We start from the raw sequence: 16,935 nt of genomic DNA on the forward strand, positions 1-16,935 counted from the left end.
AGGGAAATGGTTAGGCAAAGTGATGAGCAGGTCAGGTGAGAAGCAAGTGATGCTGGGACCGGGGACCAGAAATCAGGTTCACGCCACTCACTGCTCCACAGAAACCATTTTTGAGACAGGAATTAGTGAATGAGGAAAGAACTTAGTTCAGTAAGGCCAGCACATGGAGAGAGAAGACTGAAGTCCATAACCATCTCTGCCATACTGGACGAGATACAGAACTTACACAGGGAGATGGCATGGGTGTGAGGTACATCTAGAAACAAAGGGCAAGTTATTCATTGTCTTGGGGCAAAATCATGAGGAGGCCTGGTCATTGTGTTGGGGCAGGATCACAAGGGAGCCTGATAGTGTCAGGGGCAGTCACTGCTTGAGGGACAGTTTTTGCACTGGGAATGCAGGGCAGAATGACCAGTTTCAATTCTCTGCAAGGGGCTTAAAGATAAACAACGATGAACAAGGCAGCACAAACAAAATGGAGTCAGTCAAGACAATTCTTAGATCCTGTTTTATAAGCTGTGAGGGTCTGTGTTTGGCTCACTGCACTCGAGCTAATAGAATCTTCTCAGTTGCTCTTGTGGGAGGGGCTTGGCATTTTCTCCCCCATCTCCTTAGCCTAGTATCTGCAAAAACTCAGGAAGGTCATTGTTAACTTTCATTAGTTAAGCATTAGGTTAGATCCATGTGAGGGAGGTAAAAGTTTAGGTCCTCAAAGATTCATTGTGAGAGAAGTGAAAGATGAAGTTAAAGACTAATTTTCCTGAAGATTAGGCCTCAAGATCATCAAGTACAATATAGTCACTTTGGTTTTCTTATGGCTCAGTTGCACAGATACTTTTTTTTCTCAGCCCTGCATCTCTGAACCTCTTACACAAGCAAATAAGAACTTACTTTAAAAATTCTTAACCAAGATGAGATTGTGGGCCATCTCACAGATGGAATAAACGCTGGATTTTTGCCAGAGAAGTAAGCCTCATTTTAGTCTTCCTTTTTAGAAGTTGCGAGCGTTGTAACCCTGATGTTTCATTCTCCATCAATTATTGGAAAACTCCACCCCTTATAAATACCTCTTAAGAGACTTTATTGCCTTTTTAATTCCAAATTTTGAACTCAGGAATATAAACATATTGAATATTATAAGTATTTTAAACTTCTCAAATAATTTGTTGCCCATAAAAGAGGAATTAATGGGAATTACGGTTATATCTTACTTTATAAAAGAAAGAAGCCTTGTAGATTATATAACCATGTAGCATTGCAAGGACTAGCAGGATCATCTGTCCCCTTTCTCACTTAGTACTCTGAGAATCTCAGAGAAAAGAAAGGTCTTGCCCCAACCCCAGCATGAACCTGGGACAGAATCAAGGCTGGTCCTCGGTCCATGATTCCCAGTACAGGAGCCTATCCACTGCCATAGCATCTCCAGAAGAGTCTTGTACATACTGTTTTATGAATTAAATTTTATTCATAAAGTGAACAGCTTTTATAAATCAACTGCTTGTTCTTGCTTTTCCTGTAGTTTTATAGAAAGAGTAAAGGCTTTGATCTGGATCCAGGTAGGCCCTGGGGTTGGGCCTTAGAGGAGTTTGGTTTATCTACCGTATCTTCTTTGTTTTTTTAGAGAGAGATTTTTGCGATAGGGCATGTGCACTTGCCAGAGAGACAGAGACAGAGAGGCAGAAAGCAAGAAATCACCCACCTCAGGGAATGACCAGGCTGCAATCCCTTCTCCTACATTCTCCCAGGATTTTAGGCATGTACACACACACACCCAGCGTGAGTTTTAAGCTGTCAGGTCCAGGACTTGAACCCTAGTTGACAAGGTGGGAATCCAGCAAACCGTAGTTGACTATGTGAGAATTCAGCAACATGATCATTATGCCATCTGTTGGTTTCTCTATCTTCTTAGGAAAAGGTTTTAATCTCACTGAGTCTTAGTTCCTTCATGAAAAAAGAATCATGTGGAGGACCAGCAGTTGGCGTAATGGCTATGTCGCTGGACTCCCATGTAGTTGACTGCGGTTTGAGTCCTGGACCTGGTGGGTTAAACTAACGCCGGGCATGTGTGTGTGTGTGCGTGCCCAAGATCCCGAGAGGAGAATGGAGGAGAAGGGATTGTGGTGTGGCCACTCCTGGGGAGTGATATCTCGCTTTCTGTCTCTCTGTCTCTGTCTGTCTGGCGAGCGCACGTGCCCTATAGCAAAAACATCTCCAAAAAAAAAATCATGTCTATTCAATGAGATTTTTAAAACACCAAGTCAGTATCTGACATGAAGCAGGTCTTTAACAGATGACAATTTTTCATTTATTTAATTTAAAAATTGTTTTACAAGACCAGCAGATGGCGTAATGGTTACGTCACTGGAATCCCCTGTAGTTGACTATGGTTTGAGTCTCAGACCCAATGGCTCTCTGTATGGCGAGTGCACGCGCTCTATAGCAAAAACCCCCCCCCTTTTTTTTTTGAAAGGATTTTTGCTGTAGGGCGCGTGCACTTGCCAGACAGACAGAGAGCGAAAGAGAGACAGAAAGCGAGAAATCACCCCCCAGGGGGGATGGCCATGCTACAATCCCTTCTCCTCCAATCTCCTCTCGGGATCTTGGGCACACACGCACACGTGCCCGGCCTGAGTTTAACCCACCGGGTCCGGGACTCAAACCACGGTCGACTACATGGGAGTCCAGCGACATAGCCATTACGTTAACTGCTAGTCCCCCCCAAAATTGTTTTACGCTGGCCAGCCTTGTAACCCTAGTGGTTAAGTGAGCTGGATCACATGTAGACAACTGCAGTTCAAATGCTAGCCCCAGCAGTTTGAAAAACATACCAGGCATGTGTGCATGCATACCCAAAATCCTGATAGGATGAAGAAATGGAGGGAAAGGGATTGTGATATGACCTTGCCCTGGGGATGCTTTTTCCCTCTTTGTTTCATTCTGTCTGTCTCTGGTGAGGGCACATGCCCTCTGGCAATAAAAAAAAATTGTTTTGGACTGGCAGGTGGCGTGGTAGTTAAGATGCCAGACTCCCACATGGTCAACTGCGGTTCAAGTCCTGGACCTGGTGGCTTACTTTCTCACTTTCTATCTCTCTCTAGTGACAGCACGTGCCCTGTAACAAATTAAGATTAATAATAATGATAAATAAAATTAAGTAAATAATTATTTAAAAATAATTTTAGAAATTGTTTTATAGTTATTATTTGCCCATCCCAAGTTTACTCAAAAACAGGAAAATTAATCAGAAACTAAGAGATAAAACGATTTAACTGTATTTTAAGGTGTCTTCAAAGTATATATCTCTTCAGACCGGTAGGTGGTGTGGTAGTTAAGGCAGTGGATCCCGCATGGCCTACTGTGCAGTTGGAGTCTCAGACCTAGCAGCTTGAAAAATACGTTCGGTGCGTGTTGTGTGTGTGCGCCCAAAATCCCAAGTGGAGAATGGAGGAGAAAGGATTGAGGTGTGGCCATCCTCCCCAAGGGGTGATTTCTCACTTTTCAACTCTTTTCTGTCTTTCCAGGGAGTGCATGTGCCCTTTGGCAAAAATCTAAAACAAACAAACAAATAAAACGCAGTATTATCTCTTTGTTGGGTAGGTGTATAAAATCAGCTAATATACTTTATTTAAGTGGCCATTTGCATTCTTATACCCTATAGGTGAACTTGGAAAATGTGACCTCTTTGATTTTTTTAAAGAATTATTTTATTTACCTTTATTTATTTATTTTAATTTGACCAGGGAGCGAGAGAAAGAGGGAGGGACTATGAGAAAGCAAGCTGCCAGGTACAAGACTCGAACCATGGTCAGCCATGTGGGTGTCCAGCACCCTTAACCACCATGCCACCTGCTGGCCCTACCTCTTTGATTTTTAAAAGCCCATATTAAAATCTCATGATAATTCTCAAAAACGTATAAAACTCTCATTGAATATACTTCAGAATCTAAATAACTGGCTTTCATGTATAGAAAGTGAAAATCAAGAAAGTCTTTCTGGGAACCAGCAGTTAGCGTTATGGCTATGTCACTGGACTCCCACGTAGTCGACCGCAGTTCGTGTCCCGGACCTGGTGGCTTAGAACTCACGCTGGGCGCTTGTGCGTGCATGCCCAAGATCCCGAGAAGAGAATGGAGGAGAAGGGACTGCGGTGTGACCATCCCCCCTGGGGGGTGATTTCTCGCTTTCTGTCTCTATGTCTCTCTCTGTCTGTCTGGTGAGCACACGTGTCCTATAGCGAAAACCTCTCCAAAAAAAAGAAAAAGAAAGTCTTTCTAACTTCATGGTAATTAATTCCTGTATTATAGCAATTACCTATAATCATAATTATTGGTAATTAATTCTTCTTAATTGTTTTGGCTTTTCTGAGAAAGAAATCAGAGGCCAGCAGGTGACATGGGGGTTAGGGTGTTTGATTCCAAATGGCCAGCTTCACGCTTTGCATTCTAGACCTGGTGGCTTGAGAATCACACTGGACACGTATGCATGCATGCCCAAAATCCCGAGACGAGAATGAAGAAGGGATTGGGGCATGGCCATCTCCCTGGTGAGGGGTGGTGATTTCTCACTTACTCTCTCTGGCAAGATCTCATGTGTCCTATAACAACAACAACAACAGAAAGTTGAAAGTGAAAAAGATAAGAGAGACCTAAGAAACATCCGGGACCAGCAGATGGCATAATGGCTATGTCGCTGGACTCCCATGTAGTCAGCCGTGGTTTGAGTACCAGACCCAGCAGCTTAAACTCACACCGGGCGCATGTGCGTGCGTGCCCATGATCCTGAGAGGAGAATGGAGGAGAAGGGATTGCAGCGTGGCCATCCTCCTGGGGGATGATTTCTCGCTTTCTGTCTCTCTGTCTCTCTCTGTCTTTCCAGTGAGCGCACGTGCCCTATAGCAAAAACCTCTCAGAAAAAAAAGAAAAAACAAAAACAAAAACGAAGAGACGTCATCATCATCAGATCACTGTATTTATGATATTTGGGTTCTCCTGCGTTTTTCCCATGGTGACTATTACTCGTGCCTTCTTTTCTTCCTAGTGTGCTCTCGCTGCTGATGAAGTGGTGTTTAACCAGAAAGAACTGGAGGTGAAGGAACTGAAGAGTCAAGTGCAGATGATGGTACAGGAAAACAAGGGACATGCTTTATCTTTGAAAGAAGCACAGAAAGTGAACAGATTGCAGGTAGAGTTTCTTTCTTTCTCTTTTTAAAATAATTATTTATTTAATTTTATTTATTTATTCATTTATTTTGATTTGACCAGAGAGAAACAGAGAGAGAGAGAGAAAGTGAGAAAGCAAGCCACCAGGTCCGGGACTCAAACCGTGGTCGGCTATGTGGGAGTGTCCAGCACCTTAGCCACTATGCCACCTGCTGGTCCTGTAGGTAGGGTTTCTTAACGTCCCTAGCTCTGTCAATTTGGTTCAAATAGTACTTAACTAAACAAAAAAGTATTTTAAATGGTAGATGGATATGCTTCTAAAAGTTTGTTTCAGGGATGGGCAGGTGGTGTGGTGGTTAAGAAGCTGGACTCCCACACGGCCCACCCCAGTTTGAGTCCCAGACCTAGTGGCTTGTCTGCTCACTTTCTCTCTCTCTCTCGTTCTCTGGTCAAATAAAAAAAATGTAAATTAAATAAATAATTCTTTTTATTTAAATAAAGTATGTTTCAGAGGCCAGCAGGTGGCATGGTGGTTAAGGGCGCTGGACTCCCACATGACTGACCGTGGTTCGAGTCCCAGACCTGGCAGCTTGCTTTCTCACTTTCTTTCTCTCTCTCTCTCTCTCTCATTCTGTCCCTCTCTGGTCAAATTGAAATAAATAAATAAAGTTAAATAAAATATATATTTTTTTTTTGAGAGATTTTTGCTATAGGGCGTGTGTGCTCGCCAGACAGACAGAGAGAGACATAGAGACAGAAAGTGAGAAATCACCCTCCAGGGGGAATGGTCACACCGCAATCCCTTCTCCTCCATTCTCTTCTCGGGATCTTGGGCATGCACGCACACGCACCTGGCGTGAGTTTTAAGCCCCCGGGTCCGGGACGTGAACCACAGTCGCCTACGTGGGAGCCCAGCGACATAGCCATTATGCTAACTGCTGGTTCCCAATAAAATAATTATTTTTTTAAAAAAGTATGTTTCAGTTGAAGAGTTTTGAGCATAGCCACCTAAAAGAATTATAGATTTTCCCTAAATCCACTTAAAGAGGAAACATTTTTATTGTTAGCCTGACTTTTAAGTCACAAATATAAAAATAACATCGAGGAAATTAGCTTACAAATTATATTATGGTTATCTTTTCTTTTTCCTCCATACTTTTCCCTTTTATTTATTTATTTATTTATTGCCAAGGTGTACTAGGCAATGTGATGTTGTTGACAGTTGCAAGGTAAACACAGAATTTAAACTTTTTTTTATTAAATTATCCTCTTATGCCTCATGAGTGATTTGCTTTTTAACTTTAGTTAAATCTTTGTGTGTGTGCTCACTGAAGAAAGGGAGAGGGGGAGAAAAGTGAGACAGCAGAAAGCATCCCCTAGGGGGGATGACCGTGCTGCATTCCCTTTCCTCCTCTCTTCTCAGAGGATTTGGGGCATACACACACATGTAGCCGGTACTTATTTTCAGGCTACCAGGTCCAGGACTGGACGAGGTCCAGGACCGCATAGTCACCTGTGTGTGATCCAGCTGCCTTAACCACCGCACCATCTGCTGTCTCAATTTTTAAATTTTTCTTAGTTTTTCTTTTATTAATAGGGTATGCCTGCAGTGTAACGTAGTATATTCCTGAATATTATACTCTCTAGCTATTCCTCCCTCACCCCACAAAGAGTTAATGTTGTATAAAGCCTTTAGCTTCCTATCAGGGAGTAATTATGTCCTGAGAAATAACTTTACACAGCACAAATTAGGTTTTGATTTTGACATTATTCTATTTTTGTTTTCTTTTTTAACCTTTCTAATTCTGCAATAATTTAAAAACAGTAATTAAAATATATACAAAACAGGGGCCAGCAGGTGGCATAGTGGCTAAGGCATTGGACTTCCAATGGCCAATTATGGTTCAAATTCTGGACCCAGCAGCTTGAAATTCACACCAGGCACATGTGTGCGTGTGCCCCAAAATCCTGAGAGGAGAAAGGACGAGAAGGGATTGCTATGGGACCATCTCCCATGGAGGGTAATTTCTCATTTTCTCTTTCTCCATCTCTGTCAGGCAAATGCACAAGTCCTACAGCAAAAATGACTCCAAAAAAGAAAATGTGTATAGAGTCACTGGAAAAGTCATGACACATTTTTGTATAAAAAAGCATAGAAAAATACGTCGTGGGAACCAGCAGTTAGCGTAATGGCTATGTCGCTGGACTCCCACGTAGTCGACCGCGGTTCGTGTCCTGGACCCGGTGGCTTGAAACTCACGCCGGGCACGTGTGCGTGCGTGCCCAGGATCCCGAGAGGAGAATGGAGGAGAGGGGATTGCGGCGTGACCATCCCCCCTGGGGGGTGATTTCTTGCTTTCTGTCTCTATGTCTCTCTCTGTCTGTCTGGCGAGCGCACGCGCCCTACAGTGAAAATCTCTCCAAAAAAAAAAAAATACGTCGTGACTTTCTCAATGACCTAATATATATATACAAAACAAAGTGTATTTTTTAGTGATTTATCAAAAGAGAACAACTGGATAACCACTATCAGGTCAAGCAATGGCAAAGTGCCTACCCCTCTGAGGTTCTTAGTGTCTCCTTTCAATCACCATGCCTCCTCTTCATATGGTAATTGCTTCCTGGCTTTTCTTATGATTTTAGTATCTATGTTTATATCCTGAAACTCTGCAGTTTAGTTTTTGGAATTTTTAAATATTTATTCGATTGTATATTCTTTAGTACCTAGCCGCTTTCATTGAACCTTTTGTTCGTTATGAGTCCTCTATATGATATATGATAGTTGTGTGTAACTTTGCCTTGTTTATCCGATAGCTATTTAGGATTTCTTTTTTTTTTTTTTTTGGAGAGGTTTTTGCTATAGGGCATGTGCGCTCGCCAGACAGGCAGAGAGAGACAGAGAGACAGAAAGCAAGAAATCACCCCCCAGGGGGGATGGTCACGCCGCAATCCCTTCTCCTCCATTCTCCTCTTGGGATCTTGGGCACGCACGTACACGCGCCCGGCGTGAGTTTAAGCCACCGGGTCCGGGACTTGAACCGCGGTCAACTACATGGGAGTCCAGTGACATAGCCATTACGCTAACTGCTGGTCCCAGGATTTAATTGTATGAATACACTGTAGTTTATTTTCTGTCCTACTGTTGATGTACCTTTTTTGATTTTTTTCTGTGATTTTCTTTACCTGTCTCGTGATGCACATGTGCAGTCGTATCTTTGAAATTTGTGCGTGAGAGTTTAAGTACTAGGTCATAGGGTAGGTATGTCTTCAACTTTAGTAGATAATGCCAGATCGTTTCCAGTTTACAGGCCCACCCAGCACTCTATGAACATTCCACTGCTCCAGATACTTGTTAACATTTACAATTGATATATATATTTTTTTGTTTTGGAGAGGTTTTTGCTATAGGGTTTGTACACTTGCCAGAAAGACAGAGAGAGACAGAGAGACAGAAAGCGAGAAATCACCCCCAGGGGAGATGGCCACGCCACAATCCCTCCTCCTCCAGTCTCCTCTTGGGATCTTGGGGGCATGCATGCACACGCGTCTGTTGTGAGTTTAAGCCACTGGGTCTGGGACTTGAACCGCGGTTGACTACATGGGAGTTCAGCAACATAGCCATTACACTAACTGCTGGTCCCTGTTATTGATAATTTTTAAGTCTTAACCAATCTGGTAGGTAGGTATGTAGAAGTATTTTGTTTTGGTTTTCATTTCCCTTTCTCTGATGATTAGTGAGGTGGAGCATTTTTTCATGGTTTTGGTTATTTGCATGTCTTGGTTTTTTTTTTTTTTTCTTTTTTTTTTTTTTCTTCTTCTTTTTTTTTTTTGGAGAGATTTTCACTGTAGGGCGCGTGCGTTCGCCAGACAGACAGAGAGAGACATAGAGACAGAAAGCGAGAAACCTCCCTCACGGGGGATGGTCACGCCTCAATCCCTTCTCCTCCATTCTCCTCTCGGGATCTTGGGCACGCACGCACACACGCCCGGCGTGAGTTTTAAGCCACCGGGTCTGGGACACGAACCGCGGTCGACTACGTGGGAGTCCAGCGACATAGCCCTTACGCTAACTGCTGGTTCCCCTGCATGTCTTGTTTTTGTAAAGTGCTCATTCAAATAAATCTCTTGCCTGTTTTCTACAGGATTGTCTGTCTCAGATTAATTTGTAAAAGTTTGTCATGTGTTCTGGGTATAAGCTCTTTGTCAGTTATATGATTGCAGATATATTCTCTGTGCTTGCTTTTGACTCTCAGTGGGGTCTTTTAATGAAAAAAGACTTACTGTAATCAATTTCAGTAGGCTTTTTCTTTTTTTTTTCTTTATTTATTTTCTTTTTTTTTTTTAATTTTTTTGAGAGGTTTTTTCGCTATAGGGCGTGTGCGCTCGCCAGACACAGAAAGACATAGAGACAGAAAGCGAGAAATCATCCCCCAGGAGGGATGGTCATGCCGCAATCCCTTCTCCTCCATTCTCCTCTCGGGATCTTGGGCACACACGCACATGGGCCCCGCGTGAGTTCTAAGCCACCGGGTCCGGGACATGAACCGCGGTCGACTACGTGGGAGTCCAGCAACCTAGCCATTACGCTAACTGCTGGTTCTCAGTAGGCGTTTTCTTTATTGGTTAAGGATGTTTGGTCTCTATGTGACAAGTTTTTTCTTTCTCCAGTTCTTTTCTTTGTGATGCTTTTTATATTATCTGCCAGGTGTTTTATTGCTTTGTCTTTCACATTTAGCTCTTTAGCCCTTTAGGAATTGATTTTTGTGTACAGGATGAAGTAAAGGTAACACTTCCTTTTGTTTTAACATATTGCTATCCAGTTGTCCTGTATCATGTACTGGAGGCCATCCCTTCAGCACTGTTCCGAGTGCAGTCTTTATCATAAATCACAAATGTGCTTGAATCACTTGTCTATTTCTGAGTCTTCTCTTGTATCCTGTTCGTTTAATTGTCTATTCTAGAGCTGGTATTGCATTTCCTATTTGTTTTGGGTTCATATTCTAGGTATTATTCGGTAGAGTGAGGCCTTCTGTTGTGGTCTTCATCTCTCCAAATGTCTCAGTTGTTCCATATACATTTTATTTTTATTTTTTATATTTGTTTTTCTAAAAACAGCTTTATTGGGACCAGCAGTTGGCATAATGGCTACGTGGCTGGACTCCCATGTGAGTTCTGACCCAGTGACTTAAACTCACGCCGGGCACGTGTGTGTGTGTGCCCAAGATAAAAATAACAGTTTTATCAAGGAATAGTTTAGTTGCCATAAAATTAAACTCTTTAAAGTGAATGAGTCAGTGATTTTTAGTGTATTTCCAGGGTTGTAAAGCATCTCCACAAGCTAATTTTAGAATTTTTATTTTTAAAGAAATTTTTGCTCTAGGGCACATGTGCTTCCAGAGAGACAGAGACAGAAAGCGAGACTCACCCTCAGGGAGGATGGCCACACCACAGTCCCTTCTCTTCCATTCTCCTCTCAGGATTTTTGGCACGCACATGCACCCTACATGAATTTTGAGCCACTAGGTCCAGGACTAGAACCGTGGCTGACCACTTGGGAGTCTAGCAATGTAACAGTTATGCCCTCTACTGGTCCCTAGTTTTAGAATATTTTTATCACCCCAAAATAAATCTTGTACCCATGAGCTGTCATTCCCTTTTTTCTCCTTTCTCCTTCCCCTGTTGGCTGCTGTTTTATATTCCGTCTCTATAAACTTGTCTATTCTAAACATTTCATATACCTGGAATCATATAATATGTGGCCTTCGTGTCTGACTTCTTTCACTTACTATGAGATTGACAGATAATCTTTCTTTCTCTTTCATTTTCTTCTCTCAACCTTTTTTTCTTCTATTATTTTTATTTATTTTAAAAATTTGCTTGAGGCTATGTGTGCTCACCAGAGAGATAGTGAGATACAGAGAGAGAGATAACACCCCCATGTGACACCTCAATTTCTTCTCCTCCATTTCTTCTTTTGGGATTTGAGGAACACACACACACAAACACACACATGCACAGTGTGTCTTACAAGCTGTGGGGTCCAGGACTCGAGTCAGTCATTCGGCCATGTGGAATCTAACCGCCTTCATCACCACACCACTGGCTGACCCCATTTCTGTTATTTGTAAGTCATAGCTGGTAATGTTTGTGTTTATTTATGGGGTACAGTGTGTTGTTTTGATCTATCTATATGTTATAGAAAAATTCAGTTAAGCTAATTAACATATCTATCACCTAACCAACTTATTTTTTGTAATGAGAACCTTAAAAATCTGTTTTAGGAACCAGCAGATGGCATAAATGGTTACGTTGCTGGACTCCCACATTGTAGACCATAGTTTGAGTCTCAGACCTGGCAGTTTAAAATTCATACCAGATGCGTGTGCAAGCATGCCCAAAATCCTGAGAGGAGAGTGGAAGAGAAGGGATTACAATGTGACCATGCTCTCTGGAGGGTTATTTCTTGCTTTCTCTCTCTCTCTCTCTCTGTCTCTCCAGTGAGCACACACAAAAATCTCTCAAAAAAAAAAAAAAGAAAAAGAAAAAGAAAATCTATTTTATAGCAATTTTGAACTATATAATACATATATTTTTTGTTTATTTCTTCTATACTATATATATATATATATATCTGTTTTTTGTTTATTTCTTCCATGTGTGAGAGAGACACAAAGACACATACACACACACACACACACACATACACAAACAATATCCTTAACGGGGTCTTGACACTGCAGTACACTCTCAGCATTAGCCAGCCCCAGATCATGGGCATGCATGTGGCTGGCATCTCCACATGTGAACCTGGGCCCTTCCTGTATGGGTCAGCCTCATGGAGCACCGTGTTTTTCAGTGCACCACTGGTTCCACAGCGTATCACCATGAACTGTGGTCATCATGCAGTACAGTAGATCACTAAAACATTTCTTGAGTCTAACTTTGATTTTCCCTTTCCATTTCTTCTTTTTCTTTTCTTTTTTTTGCTAGAGGGTGCTTGTGCTCAACAAAGAAAGACAAAGACAGAAGAGGGGGAGGAGAAAGCACCACCTATGGGGAATGGTCACATACAATCCCTTGTCCTTCATCTCCACTGCCTCTCTCTCCTTTTGGCTTTTGGGCATGCACACACATGCACCCGACATGTTTGTCAAGCCACCAGTTCTAGTACTTGAACCACATGGTCAGCCATGTGGGATCAGGCTGCCTAACCATCATACCATGGAGCCAGCCCTCCTTTCCCCTTCTTATATAAATTTCTTTTTTTTCATATAAATGTTATAATCAGCTTGTCAGAGACCACAAAAAAATGAAATTTTGTTTGAGATTTGCATTAAATCTGTAGATCTGTTAGGAAGGAATTTTTTTTCCCCATAGGGTACATGTGCTTGCTGGAGAGAGACAGAAAGACATAGAAAGGCAAACTGAGAAACCACCCCTTGGGGGTATGGCCATGCCATAATCCCTTCTCCTCTATTCAGCTCTTGGGATTTGGGGCACACATGTACACATGCTCAGTGTGATCTTCAAGCTACTGAGTTTCGGGCTCCAAACATAGTTGGCCACGTGGTAGTCCAGTGCCTTAACTAACACACCTCCTCCTGGCCCCAGAATTATCTTTAGATCATGAATTTTCTAATCTGTGAACATGGTGTATTTCTTCATTTACTTGGTTTTTCTCAATAATGGCTTTTTTTTTTTCTTAAGGTTTTTGCCACAGAGTGCCTGCATTTGATGGAGAGAAACAGAAAGACAGTGAGAGGAAAGATGAGAAATCAGGCCCTGCGGGATGTCCATGCTGCAATTCCTTCTTTTCCTTTTTTTTTTTTCTTTCTTTTTTTTTTCCAGAAAGACTTTTACTATAGGGTACGTGTGCTTGCTGGAGAGACAGAAAGTGAGAAATCACCCCCCCGCCAGAGGTCATGGCCCTGTCTCAGTCCCTTTTCCTCCATTCTTCTCTTGGAATTTTGGACACACACACACACACACACACACGCCCAGCATGAGTTTTAAGCCTCCAGGTCCAGGACTGAACCATGGTCAACTATGCTGGAGTCTAGCAATTTAACCATTAAACCTCCTGTTTGTCCCAAAAAAGTGAGAAATCATCTCCTGGGGGTATGGCCATGCTGCAGTCCCTTCTCCTCCATTCTCCTCTCAGGATCTTGGGCATGCACGCACACGTGCCCCGCGTGAGTTTTAAGCCACTGGGTCCGGGATGCGAACCGTGGTCGACTACATGGGAGTCCAGCAACATAACAATTCTGCCATCTCCTGGTCCCTGAAATTACTTCTCCATGCTTCCCCTGGGATTTTTGAGCTCATGCACACATGTGCCTGGTGTGATTTTCAATTCTTCAGGTCCAGGACTTGAACCATGGTTGGCCATGTGGGAGTCTAGCACCTTAACCACTATGCCATCTGCTGGCGCTGATGGATTATATATATATATTTTTTTTTAAATAATGATTTATTTATAATTATATTTATTCATTCATTTTTTAATTTGACCAGAGAGACACAGAGAAACAGAGAGAGAGAGAAAGTGAGAAGGCAAGCCACCAGGTCCGGGACTTGAACTGTGGTCAGCCATGTGGGAATGTCCAGCACCTTAACCACCACACCATCTGCTTGTCCCATGATGGATTATATTTTTATGTGTAGAAGTATTGCACATATCTTGTTAGATTTACTTCCAGCCACTTTATTTTATTTTATTATTTTTATTTTTTGGAATTATGAGTTTATTTTTAAATCCATGTGTAATTTTTCTTATAATACACATCTTCTGTGAATCTTTTTTTAAAAAATAATTATTTTATTTTACTCATTCATTCATTCATTCATTCATTCATTCATTCATTTTTTTAGTTTGACCAGAGAGAGACAGAGGGTGAGAGTGAGAGAGAGAGGAAGTGAGAAGCCACCAGATTCAGGACTTGAACCCTGGTCAGCCGTGTGTGGGAGTGTCCAGTGCCTTAACCACCACGCCACCTGCTGGTCCCTTCTGTGAATCTTTTGAAAACTTTTCATGTTTCTGCCAGCATTGTGATCACAACCACTTAGGTCATCTCTAAGACGTTTCAGACTTTTCCCTGTGGCTCTCTTGCAAGTCCTCCACAGAATTGCCCTTAAAGCTCCATTCAGAGCTATATAGGCTTTTCCTAACCTGCTCCTTCAGATTCTTCCAGCCTCAACTAATTAACTAGTTCTAAAGCTGCTTCCACATTTCAGATATTTATGTTTTATTTGTAAATTTTTTTGGACTTTTATTTATAATTATATTATGTGCAAATAGTGGCAGTTTCATTTCTTTTGTAACAATTCTTTTGACTTCTTATTTCTTTTTCTTAACCTTTCTGTATTTGCTGGAATGGCCAGAACAATTTTGACTACAAATGGTAAAAGTAAGCATTTTCATCTTATCTTCCAATCACGGAAGAAAAACTTTCAGCATTTCACTACAAAGTATCATATTTGCTCTATATATTTTTTATTTACCCTTTATCAAACAAAGGCAATTCTTTACAGAGAATTTTTATTATGTGTGGATACTGAATTCTGCCAAATAATTTTTCCCTTTCATATGATTTTTCTCCTTTATCCTGTTATTGTGGTGAATTATATTGATAATTCTAATAGTTTTAGAATTTTATTCACTATTTCTTTTATGAGAGAGAGAGGCAGAGAGAAAGACAAGCATTTTCAACAGGGCCTCACATTGTGATCCTTCCTCCAGTGTTTTTCAGCCAGCCAGGAATACAGGCCTGTGTTTGCACACCTGACATTTACAGGTTGACCTGAGAATTGAACCCCAATCTTCTATGACTTCCAGCATTGCAGAGTGTTTTACCATCACCACACCAGTGTGTCTGAGTCAGATATCTGTGTAAACCAGTCTTGTATTTCTGTATTTTCTGTTTTCCTCCAAGCCACCCTCATGTTGGATAATGCACTAGGAGGAGTCAACATATTCTCATGGCTAAGATTTATTATAATATTCTTGTCAGATATTATAACAGGTTACTTTGGCCTCCTAATAGAGATTAGGTAATGTTTTTTGTTTTTTTGTTTAAGAGAGATTTTTGCTATAGGATGTGTGTGCTTGCTAGAGATAGAAAGAAAGCAAGAAATCACCACCCAGGGAGAATGGCCATGCCACAATCCCTTCTCCTCCATTCTTTTCTCAGGATTTTGGGCATGTACACACATACACCCAGAATAAAAATTTTTTTAGAGTATTTATTTATCATTTATTTATTTTTACATTTTCCCACAAACATTTACTTTACATAACAAAAATTTTTTGCTTATACTTCATAGTTCTTGACAGTTAATAAACAACTTTCAAAATTTCAGAAAACTGAATTCTAAAGATAATGTTTGAAATATTTGTTATAATTTTGTTTGTGACTCTATAACAACAGAGACAGTATGGTTTTAAATATTTTTGAGAAAATTTTTACATGTCAACTACTCAGTGTGTTGAGAAGCAAACACCCAGCACATAATTCACCCATAAACCATCTTAATTCAGCCCTGCCTACCAAGTATTCTGAGATATACCATCTGCTAGCAAAGACCAGTTTCTTTCTTCCTTCAAAGTCTTCCTCAAGATAATCCTCTGGTTGTGGCTGCTCTTTTGCAATCTCTACCGATTACAATGCTGGGCTGGAAAAGTCCAGGTTATTTTATGGTATAAATTCTTTCATGTTGCTTCTCCAATCTTCTCTGCCAGGCAGAACTGTTTATGGTGCCAGTCCATATTTACAAGAGCTTCTGTTGGCTCACTTGAGATCTACCTTAGTTCCATAGTTTTCTGGTTTAATCTTCAGATATGTCATTCCAGTCAAAGCCCTGTCCAAAAACGACTATTTCCAATTTCTGATTCAAGGCAGTAGGTGTTACTGAACTTATACAAATAACCATTCAGCCACAAAACAAGAATGCTCCCAAATATTTTCCAGTTTCAGCGGGGTCAAGAAGGGAGAAAAGTTTGTTTTCTTTTAAAGAAACAAATAAACAAGAAGAAAGAGCATTTTAACAAATTGCTGAACCTATCAACAACTCAAAAGAAAGCAAAATCCTTAAATTGGGAAAACAAAACTTAGTAAAGAAAAAAATCAATAATGTTTTACACAAAAGTGAAAAATTCTATTTCACCAGTTCAGTCATATGTAATTAATCTCTCTTCTGTTGAATTTGCAGCATTACTGTGGGTCTCATCTTTCCATTTAAATCCTGGAAGTTAACATTCAATGTTATTATTGATATTCCTTGACCCTAGCATTAAGTTGGTCATGTTCTTGGTTGCTTTTTGTTCTCTTATTTCTGTCTATGTGTCTTTAGTTTTCCTGGCAAAGCACTCCTTTCAGAACTTCTTGAAGAGCTGGCCTGGTGTTGGTAAATGCTTTCAGGTTTTGTTTATCTGAGAATGTTTTTATCTTTTCTTCCCATGTGAAGGATAATCTTGCCAGGTATAGTAGTTTTGGTTGAAACTGCTTTTCCCTTAACACTTGGAATATATTTTACCATTCTTCCCTCACTCGCATTGTTTCTGATGAGAGGTCTGATGTTAGACTGATGGGATATCCTTTCTAAGTAACCTGACGTTTCTCTCTTGCCAATTTTATTATCTTGTCTTTGTCTGGATTTTGCCAATCTTGCTATATGATGTGCCTTAGGGAAGATCTTCTTGGGTTGATTCTATTAGGGGTCCTTTGTATTTCTTGGGTCTGGATATTTGGATGCCTCTCTAGATTTGGAAGTTTTTTTT

General features: G+C 41.0%; 1 protein-coding gene across 1 annotated transcript in view; it reads left to right on the forward strand.

Annotated features, from left to right (window-relative positions):
• The window catches only part of KIF27 (kinesin family member 27), a 127,937-nt gene that overhangs the window by 38,104 nt on the left and 72,898 nt on the right, over positions 1-16,935 (forward strand). The window contains exon 4 of the mRNA XM_006145459.3: positions 5,038-5,181. Coding sequence (XP_006145521.1) covers positions 5,038-5,181 — 144 coding nt within the window. The remainder of the gene's footprint in view (positions 1-5,037; positions 5,182-16,935) is intronic.

The sequence above is a fragment of the Tupaia chinensis genome, unplaced genomic scaffold, assembly GCF_000334495.1.
Source record: "Tupaia chinensis unplaced genomic scaffold, TupChi_1.0 Scaffold000147_1, whole genome shotgun sequence".
Lineage (NCBI taxonomy): Eukaryota > Metazoa > Chordata > Mammalia > Scandentia > Tupaiidae > Tupaia > Tupaia belangeri.